Source organism: Bombina bombina, chromosome 3 (genome assembly GCF_027579735.1).
Source record: "Bombina bombina isolate aBomBom1 chromosome 3, aBomBom1.pri, whole genome shotgun sequence".
Classification (NCBI taxonomy): Eukaryota; Metazoa; Chordata; class Amphibia; order Anura; family Bombinatoridae; genus Bombina; species Bombina bombina.
In genome coordinates this window covers 578,569,915-578,582,435 of record NC_069501.1, presented here as the reverse complement: position 1 = coordinate 578,582,435, position 12,521 = coordinate 578,569,915, and the positions used below count along the sequence as shown (strand labels likewise).

Sequence of the window (12,521 nt, the reverse complement as noted above, 5' to 3'; positions counted from 1 at the left end):
CCGTAAGATCTTCGGAGTAGGGCTCACTTCCCCACAGTACCAAATCATTTTGTTTAGTCTGTTATGTATTTGTATCGTACCATAAATGTTTGTCATTGTATACCTCTACCTTTGTAACCAGCACTACAGAATATTGTGGTGCTGTAGAAATCGATAAGGCAAATGGCTCTGGCAATAAAGCCCCCAATCTCTTGCAACTTAATTTAAAGGGCCAGTAAACACAGTAGATTTGGATAATCAACAAATACAAGATAACAAGACAATACAATAGCATTTACTCTGAATTTCAAATAAATAGTAGATTCTTTTCTAACACATTTCAAAGTTATGTATATTTCCACTCCCCCTGTACCATGTGATAGCAATCAGCCAATCACAAATGCATATACGTATAGTCTGTAAGTTCTTGCACATGCTCAGTAGGAGCTGGTGACTCAAAAAGTGTAAATATAAAAGACTGTGCACATTTTTTTTAATGGAAGTAAATTGGAAAGTTGTTTAAAATTACATGCTGTATCTGAATCATGAAAATTTAATAAGACCTGAGTGTCCCAAAACAAAAAAAAAAGCCAGAGCCAGACATTTAGAGACAGTAGAAATATGGTTCCATTTAAATTGTTTAAAATAAAAAGTGTGCACATATTTAAATTTCTCTATAAAAGGGGCATTAAACACACCTATTTTGTGTGCTTGTCATGGGCTTCCTAGAAATGCTGAAAAACTAATTCTGCAATGATTGCCTAAACCATTTAGACCTAATTGGTTAGACCTTTTACAGCTCGACCTAACTGGTCACAATTGAGGGAGATGAGTTAAACATATACACAAAGGTTTTTGAATTTTTGTGAATCAAAATTAAGTTGACAATCTTAAATGCTTTTAAAACATTTATTTTCTACCTAAATCTTTGACTGACATACTGCATTTTGATCATATATAAAAACGTATATATAATATTTTAAACACTACATAAGACTAATGTAACAAAATGAATGTAATGAATCAACTTACATTATCTTTAACTGCTTTATGTTGTTGTCACAGGGCAATAAAACAGAAAAATAAATAATTTGATCAAAAAAAAAAAAAAAAAAAACCCTTACCCTCCACTAACTGATGTATAGATGGTGATTTGTCTCCTAATTTACCCCAGGTTTGTGGTAATGCCTGAATCTCTGCAAGACAATCACTACGTACTTGTAGAAGCAGCTTCATCCTTAGGTATATATAGGCAAGTTCAGGATAAGCTGTATGCATATTGACCATTTCTGCGCTGTGAGGGCCCTATTTTTTAAAAATGATCACAAGATAAATCATGCAGAACCTGAATATCCCAGAGTTGAGAGCGGACTTTCATAGAAAGTAATGATGCTCTATGGCAGTGTTTCTCAACTGCGGTCCTCAAGTACCCCTAACAGGCCAGATTTTCATTATAGCTGAATTAGAGCACAGGTGAAATAATCAGCCGATGGGTGAGAGCAGTTTAGTAACCATGGTTACTAATCAGCTGATTATTTCACCCGTGTTCTAGATTCAGCTATAATGAAAACATGGCCTGTTGGGGGTACTTGAGGACTGCGGTTGAGAAACACTACTCTATGGAATGCAAAATCTTGCAGGGAAGAGCAAATTTGACAGGGAGTACCTGACATTGAAAGATTTTTTTAAGGAACATCAAATTCTGCTGTTTTCAGACTAATATCCCTTGTATTTGATTCTAATTTTATAAACATGTCTTTTTCTTTCAGTTTAATAAGCACATTGCAAAACCAACATGGCTGCTTACATTCAGTACAATGAGACCTGCAGGCTTAACATGCTTAGAGAATTCAGGTGATAAATGCTAATAAATGCTGTACACTCCTAAGGAACATCCCAGTGCAGCCCTATGGACAAGTTTGAAAAAATAATTTTACAAAAAAATGTGAGGAACCCTTTGATCTCTGAAATCTTCATTATGATTTCAATTTTTTTTTTCCAGAAATTAAAGTTGTTCGTTAAATGCACATTTTACCATTAAAATTTCCTTTATTACCCAGTTTTGCATAACCAATACAGTTATATTAATATTTTTTAACTCATTAATTACGTTCTAAGCCTCTGCAGAGTGCCCCTTTATCTAGGTGCTTTTTGCAAATTTACACTTTAGCCAATTAGTTCTGGTGAACGGATAAACTCCATGGGAGTGCTATATGGCACACATGAACTAGCACTATCTGGCTGTGAAAAGCTAATAAAATGTACTGAGATAAGGCAGCCTGCAGGGGCTTAGAAACAGGCAGAGATTTATAGGTTATAAAAGTATATTACTATAACAATGTTGGTTGTGCAAAGCTGGGAAATCAGTAGTGATGGTGTTATCTACTATCTTTTTAAACAAAAACAAAATTGTACAAGTTATGATAGCATTGTATGAGTTTTATGCATAATTCCATTACGGTTTTTACAAAGTACATTAATTACGTTTTTTACATGCTTATTTTATTGCCTGTACCAATACACACAGCTATCAAGGTACAATTTGAATTAAGAGAATCATAAGGATCTTGAAGAACTTTTAAAGAATTTCACATGAGCAGCAACCTTTAAATAATCAGCCCTGAGTCTATAGAGGGTTGTTATTCTCCTGTTAGGCATTTTGGAGATTTATACAATTGTTACATAACTATCCAAAAGGATACTGGTTTCTGTAATGTTTTTCAATGTTCTGCAGCCACTCTAGCATGTCAGCAATGGATGGACTAATAGCTGAACGCTCCAGAGAAGCCTCAAGACCGATCTTGTCTGCATTAACTTCATAGACATAGAATACAGACCCCACATGATGACTCACAGCATCCTTCACTTTCTGCATAGATAATCTGTAATTAGAAGTACAAGGGTTAACAAATGTTCATTAAGAAGCCAGAAAAAGATTTATACACAGATATAAGGATTTAAAGAACAAAAACAAGCATAATAAATATGTCAGGGCATGTCACGGGTGGAACCAGAAAACCCACTGGAAACTAGGACATTGTTGAGATTATGAATGCCTATGTGTATTTGTACATAGTCAAAATTGATATAGTCTTGATTTAATCTCAATTTTTAAAAGCTTTACTTCTCATCATAACCAAAATTAAAACTTTCAAGATTTAGAGAGAACATGTAATTCTAAAAAACTTTACAATTTACCTCTAGTATCTAATTTACTTTGTTCTTTTGGTATTCTTTGTTTAAAGGCAAACCTAAGTAGGCACAGGAGCAGCAATGCAGTACTTTGGATCAAGCTGCCGATTGGTGGCTGCACATATATGCCTCTTATCAATAGCTCACTCAACGTGTTCAGATAACTCCTCATAATGCATTGCTGCTCCTCCAACCAAGGAAACCAAGAGAGAAGTAAATTTGATAATAGAAGTAAATTGCAATTATTTAAGATTGTACACTTTGTCTAAATCATGACCAAAAAACATAAATTATGCTTACCTGATAATTTCATTTCCATCTGTGGGAGGAGAGTCCACTGCTTCATTCATTACTTGTGGGAATTAAGAACCTGGCTACCAGGAGGAGGCAACGACACCCCAGCCAAAGGCTTAAATACCTCCCCCACTCCCCTCATCCCCCAATCATTCTGCCAAGGGAAGAAGGAACAGTAGTAGAAATATCAGGGTAAAAAATGGTGCCAGAAGAATAAAATTAAATTTACGTCCGCCCACCGGAGCAAACTGACAGGAGCAGTGGACTCTCCTCCCAGAGATGGAAATTAAATTATCAGGTAAGCATAATTTATGTTTTCCATCTTCATGGGAGGAGAGTCAACTGCTGCATTCATTACTTGTGGGAACAAATACCCAAGCTCTAAAGGACACTGAATGAAAAAAACAAAAAACGGGAGGGCAAAAGAAGGCGGACCCTGTACTGAGGGCACCACAGCCGGTAGAACCTGTCTCCCAAAAACAGCTTCCGCCGAAGCAAAAACATCAAATTTGTAAAATTTAGCAAAAGTATATAAAGGAAAACTAAGTAGCCGTCTTACAAATCTGCTCCACAGAGGCCTCGTTCTTAAACGCCCAAGAAGAGGCCACAGTTCTAGTTGAGTGAGCCGGAATCCTCTGACGATGCTTATGTCGCGCTGTCTCATAGGCCAAACGGATAATGCTCCTCAGCCAAAAGGACAGTGAAGTGAAAGAGGCCCTCTGCCCACTACGCTTCCCAGAATACACCACAAACAAAGACTAAGTCTGTCTGAAATCCTTTTGTGGCCTGAAGGTAAAAGGCTCAAACCACGTCCAAGTTATGAAGTAACCTCTCTTTGGGCAAAGAAGGGTTAGGACACAAAGAAGGAACTACTATCTCCTGATTGATGTTACGATCTGACACCACCTTGGGAAGAAAACCCAACCCAGTGCGAAGCACAGCCTTATCGGCGTAAAAAAAAAAACAGGTAAGGGGGTTTAAATTGCAAGGTCACTAACTCGAAGACTCTGCAAGCCAAAAGAAACAGAACCTTCCAGGAGAAAATCTTAATGTCAAGCGCATGCATAGGCTCAAACGGAGCACTCTGCAAAACCTTAAGAACCACGTTCAAGCTCCAAGGATGAGCAGAAGGTCTAAATTCCGGTCTAATTCGAGACAGAGCCTGAACAAAGGACTGAATATCAGGAAGCTCTGTTAGCTTCTTGTGTAACAGCACCGATAAGGCTGAAATCTGTCCCTTTAAAGGAACTAGCGGCAAGGCCCTTATCCAAACCATCTTGAAGAAAAGCCAGAATCCTGGATACCCTAATCTTGTGCCAAGAATATCCAAATAGGTTCTCCACACCTTATGATAGATGCGAAGAGTGACCGGTTTCCTTGCCTGAATGAGTATCAATCACTCTCTCCGAGAACCCTCTCTTGGCCAAGACTAGGCGTTCAATCTACATGCAGTCAGCCTCAGAGAATCGAGATTTTGGTGAAGAAAAGGACCCTGAACTAGCAGATCTCTGCGACAGGGTAACCTCCATGGAGGAGACAATGACATTCCAACCAGATCCGCAAACCACGTCCTCCGTGGCCACAACGGAGCAATCAGAATGGTCGAGATTTGCTCCTGTTTGATGCAGGCCACCACTCGAGGGAGAAGTTGCAATGGTGGAAAGATGTAAATTAGGTTGAACTCCCAAGGTACCGCCAAGGCATTTATCAGCTCTGCCTGGGGATCCCTGGACCGCGACCCGTATATGGAATCTGATGAAACGGGACGACCCCAAGAAGGGACAAAGTTCTCAGAGTATTGAATATTGCTCGTAGTTCCAGGATATTTATCGGTAGGCTGTTCTCCTCTTGAGTTCACCTGCCCTGTGCCCTTCTGGCACCCCAAACAGCTCCCCATCCTGATAGACTTGCATCCGTGGTCACAACCTTCCAGGATGGTCTCAAGAAGGCAAGAAGGATGTCCCCTGGGACAGCTGCCCTGGACAGACCCACCAAGAGAGGGATTCCCACGCTAAATTGTTCAGAGAGATCTGTTGGGAAAGATCTAAGTGATTGCCGTTCCATTGTCTAAACATGCATAACTGCAGAGGTCTTAGATGGAACCTGGCACAAGGAATGACATCAATGCTGGAAACCATGAGTCCGATCACCGCCATACACCTGGCCACAGATGGCCTTGAGGTCTGAAGGGCAAGACAGCGCAACACGATCTTTGAACGCCTCTGATCTGTCAAGAATATTTTCATAGCTATGGAATCTATGATCCAGCGCTCCCAGAACCTTTGTAAAGACTCTAGGGGCAGTCGCCAGACCAAAGGGCAGGGCCACAAACTGGAAGTGTTGGTCCAGAAAGGCGAATCTTAGGAACCTGAAGTGGTCCCTGTGGATTGGCATGTGAAGGTAAGCATCCTTCAAGTCTATTGTTGTAATAAATTGCCCCTCTTGAACTAGGAAAATCGATCTGATCATCTCCATTTTGAACGATGGAACTGACAGAAACTTGTTTAGGAACGTGCCCTCCTTAGGACCACGAAAAGGTTTGAATAGTACCCTAGACCCCTTTCTGCTAGAGGTACTGGAACTATTTCTCCAAGAGAGGAGAGATCCCTCACGCACTCTAGAAAGACGTCTCTCTTCTCTGGTCTTGAGGATAGGTTTGACAGGAGGAATCTGCCCCTGGGCGGATGAGCAGGGCCGCCACTAGAAATTTTGGGGCCCCTGACTTAACCATTGATCAGGGCCCCCCCGCCCCCTCCTCTGACATGTGCAGTTTTTGACCAAGTGACTAAAACGTATATGCACTTTATTCTTAAGTGTCTATTTAAACTTGGAAATGTTGTAAAGGTAGTAACATACACTGAAACACACACACACTCACACATAAGGATTCACATATAGACACTCTAGCAAACACGCAAAGAAACTCAGACACAGACACGCAAACAGACACTTAGCACTTGTTTACATTGCCCTGACAAGTAATGAGGTAAACTACAGTTTTGTAAAAAAAGGAGATTTAGAAAACAAAATATGGAGTTCTGATTATCTTTTTGTAAAGGAAGATGCCAACAACATGCAGTGGCTGAAAGGAAGGGCCCTGAACTGCCTAAACAATAATTTAAAGGTTAAATGGTAGATTGGGGACTTCCAGAAAGGTCTCATTAGTCTCAAAGTCTGTAGAAAGATGTGAATAATCAGTAGTAAGGTCAAAATATCCTAAAAAGGAACAGATAATGGACACACACACACAAACTCAAACTTGCACATAAACCCAAGGAAACACCAACAGAGACAGCCTCAGAAAACACACAAAGACATACACACACACACACACAGAGACACCCACAGAAAACATATAAAGACATACATACACACCCTCACTGAGGCATCCACAGAAAACACACAAAGACATACACACACCCTCACAGAGACATCCACAGAAAACACAGACATACATACACACACACACACATATACCCTCACAGAGACATCCACAGAAAACACAGACATACACACCCACCCTCACAGATGCATCCAGAGAAAATACACAAAGACAAACACACGCCCACCCTCACAGAGACACCCATAGAAAAAGCTCAAAGACATATGCACACACCCTCACAGACATCCACAGAAAATGCACAAAGACATACACACCCACCCTCACAGAGATACCAACAGAAAAAAAATACACACACACTCAGAGACACAAACCAAAGCACAAAGACATAAACACAGACACCCACATAAACACTCACAGGAGGAAACATTTATGCACCTTGCATCCCCTAAATCAACAGTGTGTGACATGCATGATAAAACAAAATGCAGAAATTAAGAGATCCCTTTTTAAAGAATCATATTTGTAAATGTGCAAACAAAAATAATTCTGTAAATTCAAAATTGTACATTAATGATCTGGGTAGATGGCTAGATGAAGAAAAGTACTTTTAAAAGGTTGACATATGTTTGTTTGATATTTTCCCCATTTTCCCCAACCAAGAGCACCACTTCAAATATAGTGTACAACTGTTCCCATCTGTCAGCTGTACTTGTGGATTTTGAAAATGCTGTACTCTATATGGTCTTGGTGGAACCATAAGCTGTGGTACTCATACCATTAGATCTGGTTAAATGCAGGATTTAAGCTTGTTTGTATGCATTTCAAAATTAACTCAGCTGTAGAGTAAACTGAACAGTTTTAAGTTAACCTGTCTCATTTCCAACACTGAGCAATCTTAGTCTGAGATTATAACATGTTATGCAGATGTAAAAATCTTAGATAAAATGCCTCCTTGTATCTGGAAAGTCCTTGCATAAAGGAGCAGTAAACAGGAATGTAATATATATCATTTGTGTATTGAGGAGGAAACATTTCTGCATGGTTTTAGATATAGAATTTCTACAGCATTGTCAAATAATCATAAATACACTTCTGCTAAAAAAAATGTGTTTTTATGGACCCCTGGCCCCACCATACAACTACTACCACACTGAAGTTACAATCTGAAATTGCACAAAGAAATAAAAAACATTTGCCAAGTTATTCCTACCTCCTCTGCAAATGAAAGTGATCAGCAGTCTGACTTAGGCACACACTCTACAAAGTGCCAAGTCTGTCTCACACTGTGCATAGTGGTTTAGTGCACAGAAATCCTCTCAAATGCTAATACTTTACTCCTTGTAATAACATTTCCCATGCTCAATTAGCACTCTGCTGTAGTACTCACTGGTGGCTGCCAAAATGAAAAAAAAAAAATTTTTTTTTTTTTTTTTAGTTCTTGCCTCATGGGGCCCCCCTAGCCCATTGGGCCCCTGACAGAAGTCACCCCTGTCACCCCCTGATGGCGGCCCTGCGGATGAGTCTTGAACCCTATCCTGTAACCCTGGGTGATAACCTCCAGAACCCAAGGATCCTGTACGTCTTCCATCCAATCCTCTGTGAACAGATTTAGTCTGCCCCCTACGCGATCCAGAGACGGAACGGGGGCCGCCCCTTCATGCCGACTTTGTCTCGGCAGGCTTCTTGCTCTGCTTAAAATCAGGCTCCTCCTTAGCCAGAGGTTTAGAAGACGCCCCCTCATCGGATCTCTCAGAGACCTCCAATGGAGTAGATGACCCCTGGGATGGAACGCTATGTCTATCCCTTCGCTTGCGCTTCACAGGGCGTGGTAGAGCATGGAAGGCCGCAGAAACCGTTTCTTGCAACTGGGCAGCGAAATGTAGGGAACGCATCTTGCGGGACAGAGAACCCTCAGAGGTTGACGGCTCAGTAGTACTAAATATCTTGTTCTTCTTAGATATTGCAATTTTATCAAATCATGTGGAACAAAGTTGAGCAGGCGGATCAACATAAACCTCCTCACAATAAACACAGATATGAGCTTTAATTAAAGAGGGAGTATCCTCTAACATATTAGAGTCCTCCATAGCTTATGCTTTAATACTGACTAGATAGAATACATGGCACCTTTAAACACCAATGGCCAGGGCACTCACCACCTCTTATGACCCGGACACAGGGAAACCGTTATGTCTCCCGCAATTGCAGATCAGGAAAGAGGAAGTTGAGAGGCCACACCCGGTCACATGGAGTGCCATGCAGGATAGCCCCTGCACTATAAAGAAAATGCGACAAAAGAGGCCACGTCACCCTTCACCTGACTGTTCACACATTACTAGAGCCTCATCTCACACATGACGTAGCATCAAACACAATAAAAATATTATGCATAAACCCCCCCCCCCCCCCGTTCAATAATCCCATTTCCAGGGATATTAACCCTTGATTCTATACAGATAAAATGAGACACAATGTGACCCTGTCTTCTTGCGTTATTGATGTATATAAATGAAACAATCTTACCAGAATCTAAGCGGTGGAACAGGAATACGGCCCTTCAAGTGTGAAAGGTTAGTAGCATCGCTCCTGACATGGACTTGAGTGAATAAAGCAGGCAGCGAGATTCGTCAGCACTGATTGCTTAAGGAGCTGTTAATCATGAATCAGAATGGTTTCGCAGAAAAACTCTCCCTGCATCTCCGGACTCTAACTTTCACCCAAGCTCTCACTGAGAGGCTGACAGGACTACTTAAAACTCCAGTCCCATTTTGAGTACTACCCTCCATAAAAGGCTACTCCAATCTTCCGACACTTCTCTGCCAACCTCCTGTGATGAAAGGCAAAGAATGACTGGGGGATGAGGGGAGTGGGGGAGGTATTTAAGCCTTTGGCTGGGGTGTCTTTGCCTCCTCCTGGTGGCCAGGTTTTTAATTTCCATAATGAATGAAGCAGTGGACTCTCCTACCATTAAGATGGAAATGTGGGTTTCATATGTTTGTAAATGGAAAATGTACTGTAAAATTGTCTTCCTTTTTGACGTGTTATGAATGATCAATTCTACTAGTGTTTTATTTTTAATTTGTCATTTTAAAGTGCTGCTATTGCCTGTTGAAAGCGCCACTTATATTAAAAATGTCAGTACGGCAGCACTGGCTAAAAAGTTATGTAAAGAAGAAGCTGGAAAAAATAAAATCTCACCCAAGTGGAGAGTGGGAGAGATAGGTACTAAATTGTTCAATATTTAAAGGGAAAGTATACACTCATCCCCCTTCTTTTGCATATGAAAAGACCCTTTACACAAACAGGAGCAAGCTGGAGAAGGTAGCTGACGGTATTCACATAAAACTTTGGGGCTTGGTTAGGAGTCTGAAAATCAGAGCAATGTTATTTAAAAAAATGCAAAACTAAACATTTTTTTTTTTTTTTTAAAAACTTCATGGACTATATAAATAGATCTACAAAACATTTATGCAAAGAAAAAATGAGTGTATAATGTCCCTTTAATTGCTTTAAAAGGGACAGTCTAGTCAAAATTAACCTATCATGATTCAGATAGGTCATGCAATTCTAAATAACTTTCCAATTTACTTTTATCATAAAATGTTCTTTGTACTATTGGTAGTCTTTGTTGAAAGCTAAAATAAGCAGTATTGCAAGTGCCTGATCTAATTTAATTAACCCTTACACAGAGATTTTTGTTTTTTTCTCCATGTTAAATTTATTGCAAGACTACAGAAAAAAAAAATTAAATTAAAAAAGGTGTTAATGTCCCATTAAACGGACACAAAGTCCAATGCTAAATAACTTTCTAATTTACTTCTAATACCAAACATGTTTAATTCCCTTGGTGGAGAAGTAGCAATGCACTACTGGGAGCTAGCTGAACTCGTTAGGTTCAACAATGACAAGAGGGATAGACGTGCAGCAACTAATAAGCAGCTATCTCCCAGTAGTGCATTGCTGCTCCTGACAGTGTTAAAATTACATGCTCTAACCCCTACAAAGGGGATAAATGCATACTTAGGGCTAGATTTATTAAGCCCTTACGGCAGCAAGTTCTCACAAGAACTTGCTCGCCGCAATTTAACAAGCAGCGGTCACCAGACCGCTGCTTCCCTAAACTCTTCGCCACCTCTGAACTGGCGAAATTCAATCTCCTCGGTCGAGTCCGACCGAGGAGATTGACAGCTCCTGCCCGCGCGTGATTGGTTGTGCGCGGGCAGGGGGCAGGATTGCACGCGAGCGCAAAATTGCGCTCGTGTGCAATGTTAATTACCTACGGGTAATTTCGCCCCGCCACAGGCGAGCTGAGGCGTACAGGGGCGCGTATACGTGCCCCTGTACGCCTCAGCTATGATAAATCTAGCCCTTAAAATCTCACTCAGGACTCACAGAGTACTGCTAGCCCTTACCAAAAACTGTGTGACTAGTGCTGATAATTGGATCAGTGTCAGAGCAATGAAGGTCCTGAGCAGGATTTGAAGTATGTTTATCCCCTTTACAGGGGCAAAACACACAGCAATACATTGTTACTAGTGTTAGAGCATGTAATTTTAACACTATAATGGCCCTATTTTGTTCCTAGTTTCAGACGCCTCAGTTAAAAAAAAACTGGTAGCTACAGCAAAAAAGGCTGCATGATTTGATTGAGATATGACCAAGATGTTTTGTAAAAATCCCTTCAGTGACTTCTATTGATAGTGACAAGGTTGGCCCTCTAGGTGATTCAGCCTCTCCCTTTTCAATAACAACACAATAATAACCTAGCCTCTCTGGTTAAAACAATTCCATGCTCACATTTTATCATTTAGATTCTCAAGAGTGGCTTCCATAGCCCCCTCAAGCTTGTAGTGAAGACATTCCTGTAAATCTGGGAAGATACTCAGAGCTGTATTACTGAAACTGACTTTCTGACAGGCCAGTAATTGCTCTGCCAAGTTACTCAGAGTGGAGAGCAATGGTTCACATTCCTGTAAAGCAAGCTGCCAGGCTCCCTCCTGCTGTTCTATGACATCAAAGCATTTTCTCAAAGACTGGTGAACAGAAGCTATTGCCGCTTGATCTGTCATCCTGCAAGCAGAAGACAATAAAAGAGACAGTTATTCAACAGCATATTCCATATGCAGTACATATATAGAATGTGAGCAATGTAGTTGAAATTAGATGATTCTTAAAGGGACATGAAACCCCAAATTTTTCTTTCATGATTCAGATAGAGAATATAATTTTAAACAACATTCCAATTTACTTCTATTATCTAATTTGCTTCATTCCTTCGATATCCTTTGTTGAAGAAACAATGCACATGTGTGAGCCAATCACACGAGGCATCTATGTGCAGCCACCAATCAGGAGCTATTGAGCATATCTAGATATCTAGATATGCTTTTAAACAAAGGATATCAAGAAAATGAAGCAAATAAGAAAAAATAAGTAAATTGAAAAGTTGTTTAAAATAACATGTTCTTCCTAAATCATGAAAGAAAAAATTTGGGTTTCATGTCCCTTTAAGACTTATATTTTGAGGAAAGAAAAGAAAGTTAAGTAACCCAGTGAAATGACAAATGTTAAGCTAATTTCTTCAAACAAGAATTTTAAACAGAATTGAAAGTCTATGGTGGTCTATTCTAGTCTTAAAAATCACTTAAAATAACATAACTTACCACTGTTATTTGCAAATGCATACTTGCCCTCCCATGCAAGTGTGTGCATG

General features: G+C 40.1%; 1 protein-coding gene across 9 annotated transcripts in view; it reads right to left on the bottom strand.

Moving 5' to 3' along the window:
* The window catches only part of C3H1orf109 (chromosome 3 C1orf109 homolog), a 58,248-nt gene that overhangs the window by 15,023 nt on the left and 30,704 nt on the right, over positions 1 to 12,521 (bottom strand). For 8 of the 9 annotated variants that reach the window (XM_053707140.1, XM_053707136.1, XM_053707138.1 and 5 more), the window contains 3 exons: positions 11,606 to 11,878; positions 2,682 to 2,861; positions 1,104 to 1,225 (listed from right to left, as the gene is read on the bottom strand). In XM_053707140.1, coding sequence (XP_053563115.1) covers positions 1,104 to 1,225; positions 2,682 to 2,861; positions 11,606 to 11,877 — 574 coding nt within the window. In that variant the 5' untranslated portion in view covers position 11,878. The remainder of the gene's footprint in view (positions 1 to 1,103; positions 1,226 to 2,681; positions 2,862 to 11,605; positions 11,879 to 12,521) is intronic. The other variant, XM_053707145.1, reaches the window with a different exon arrangement.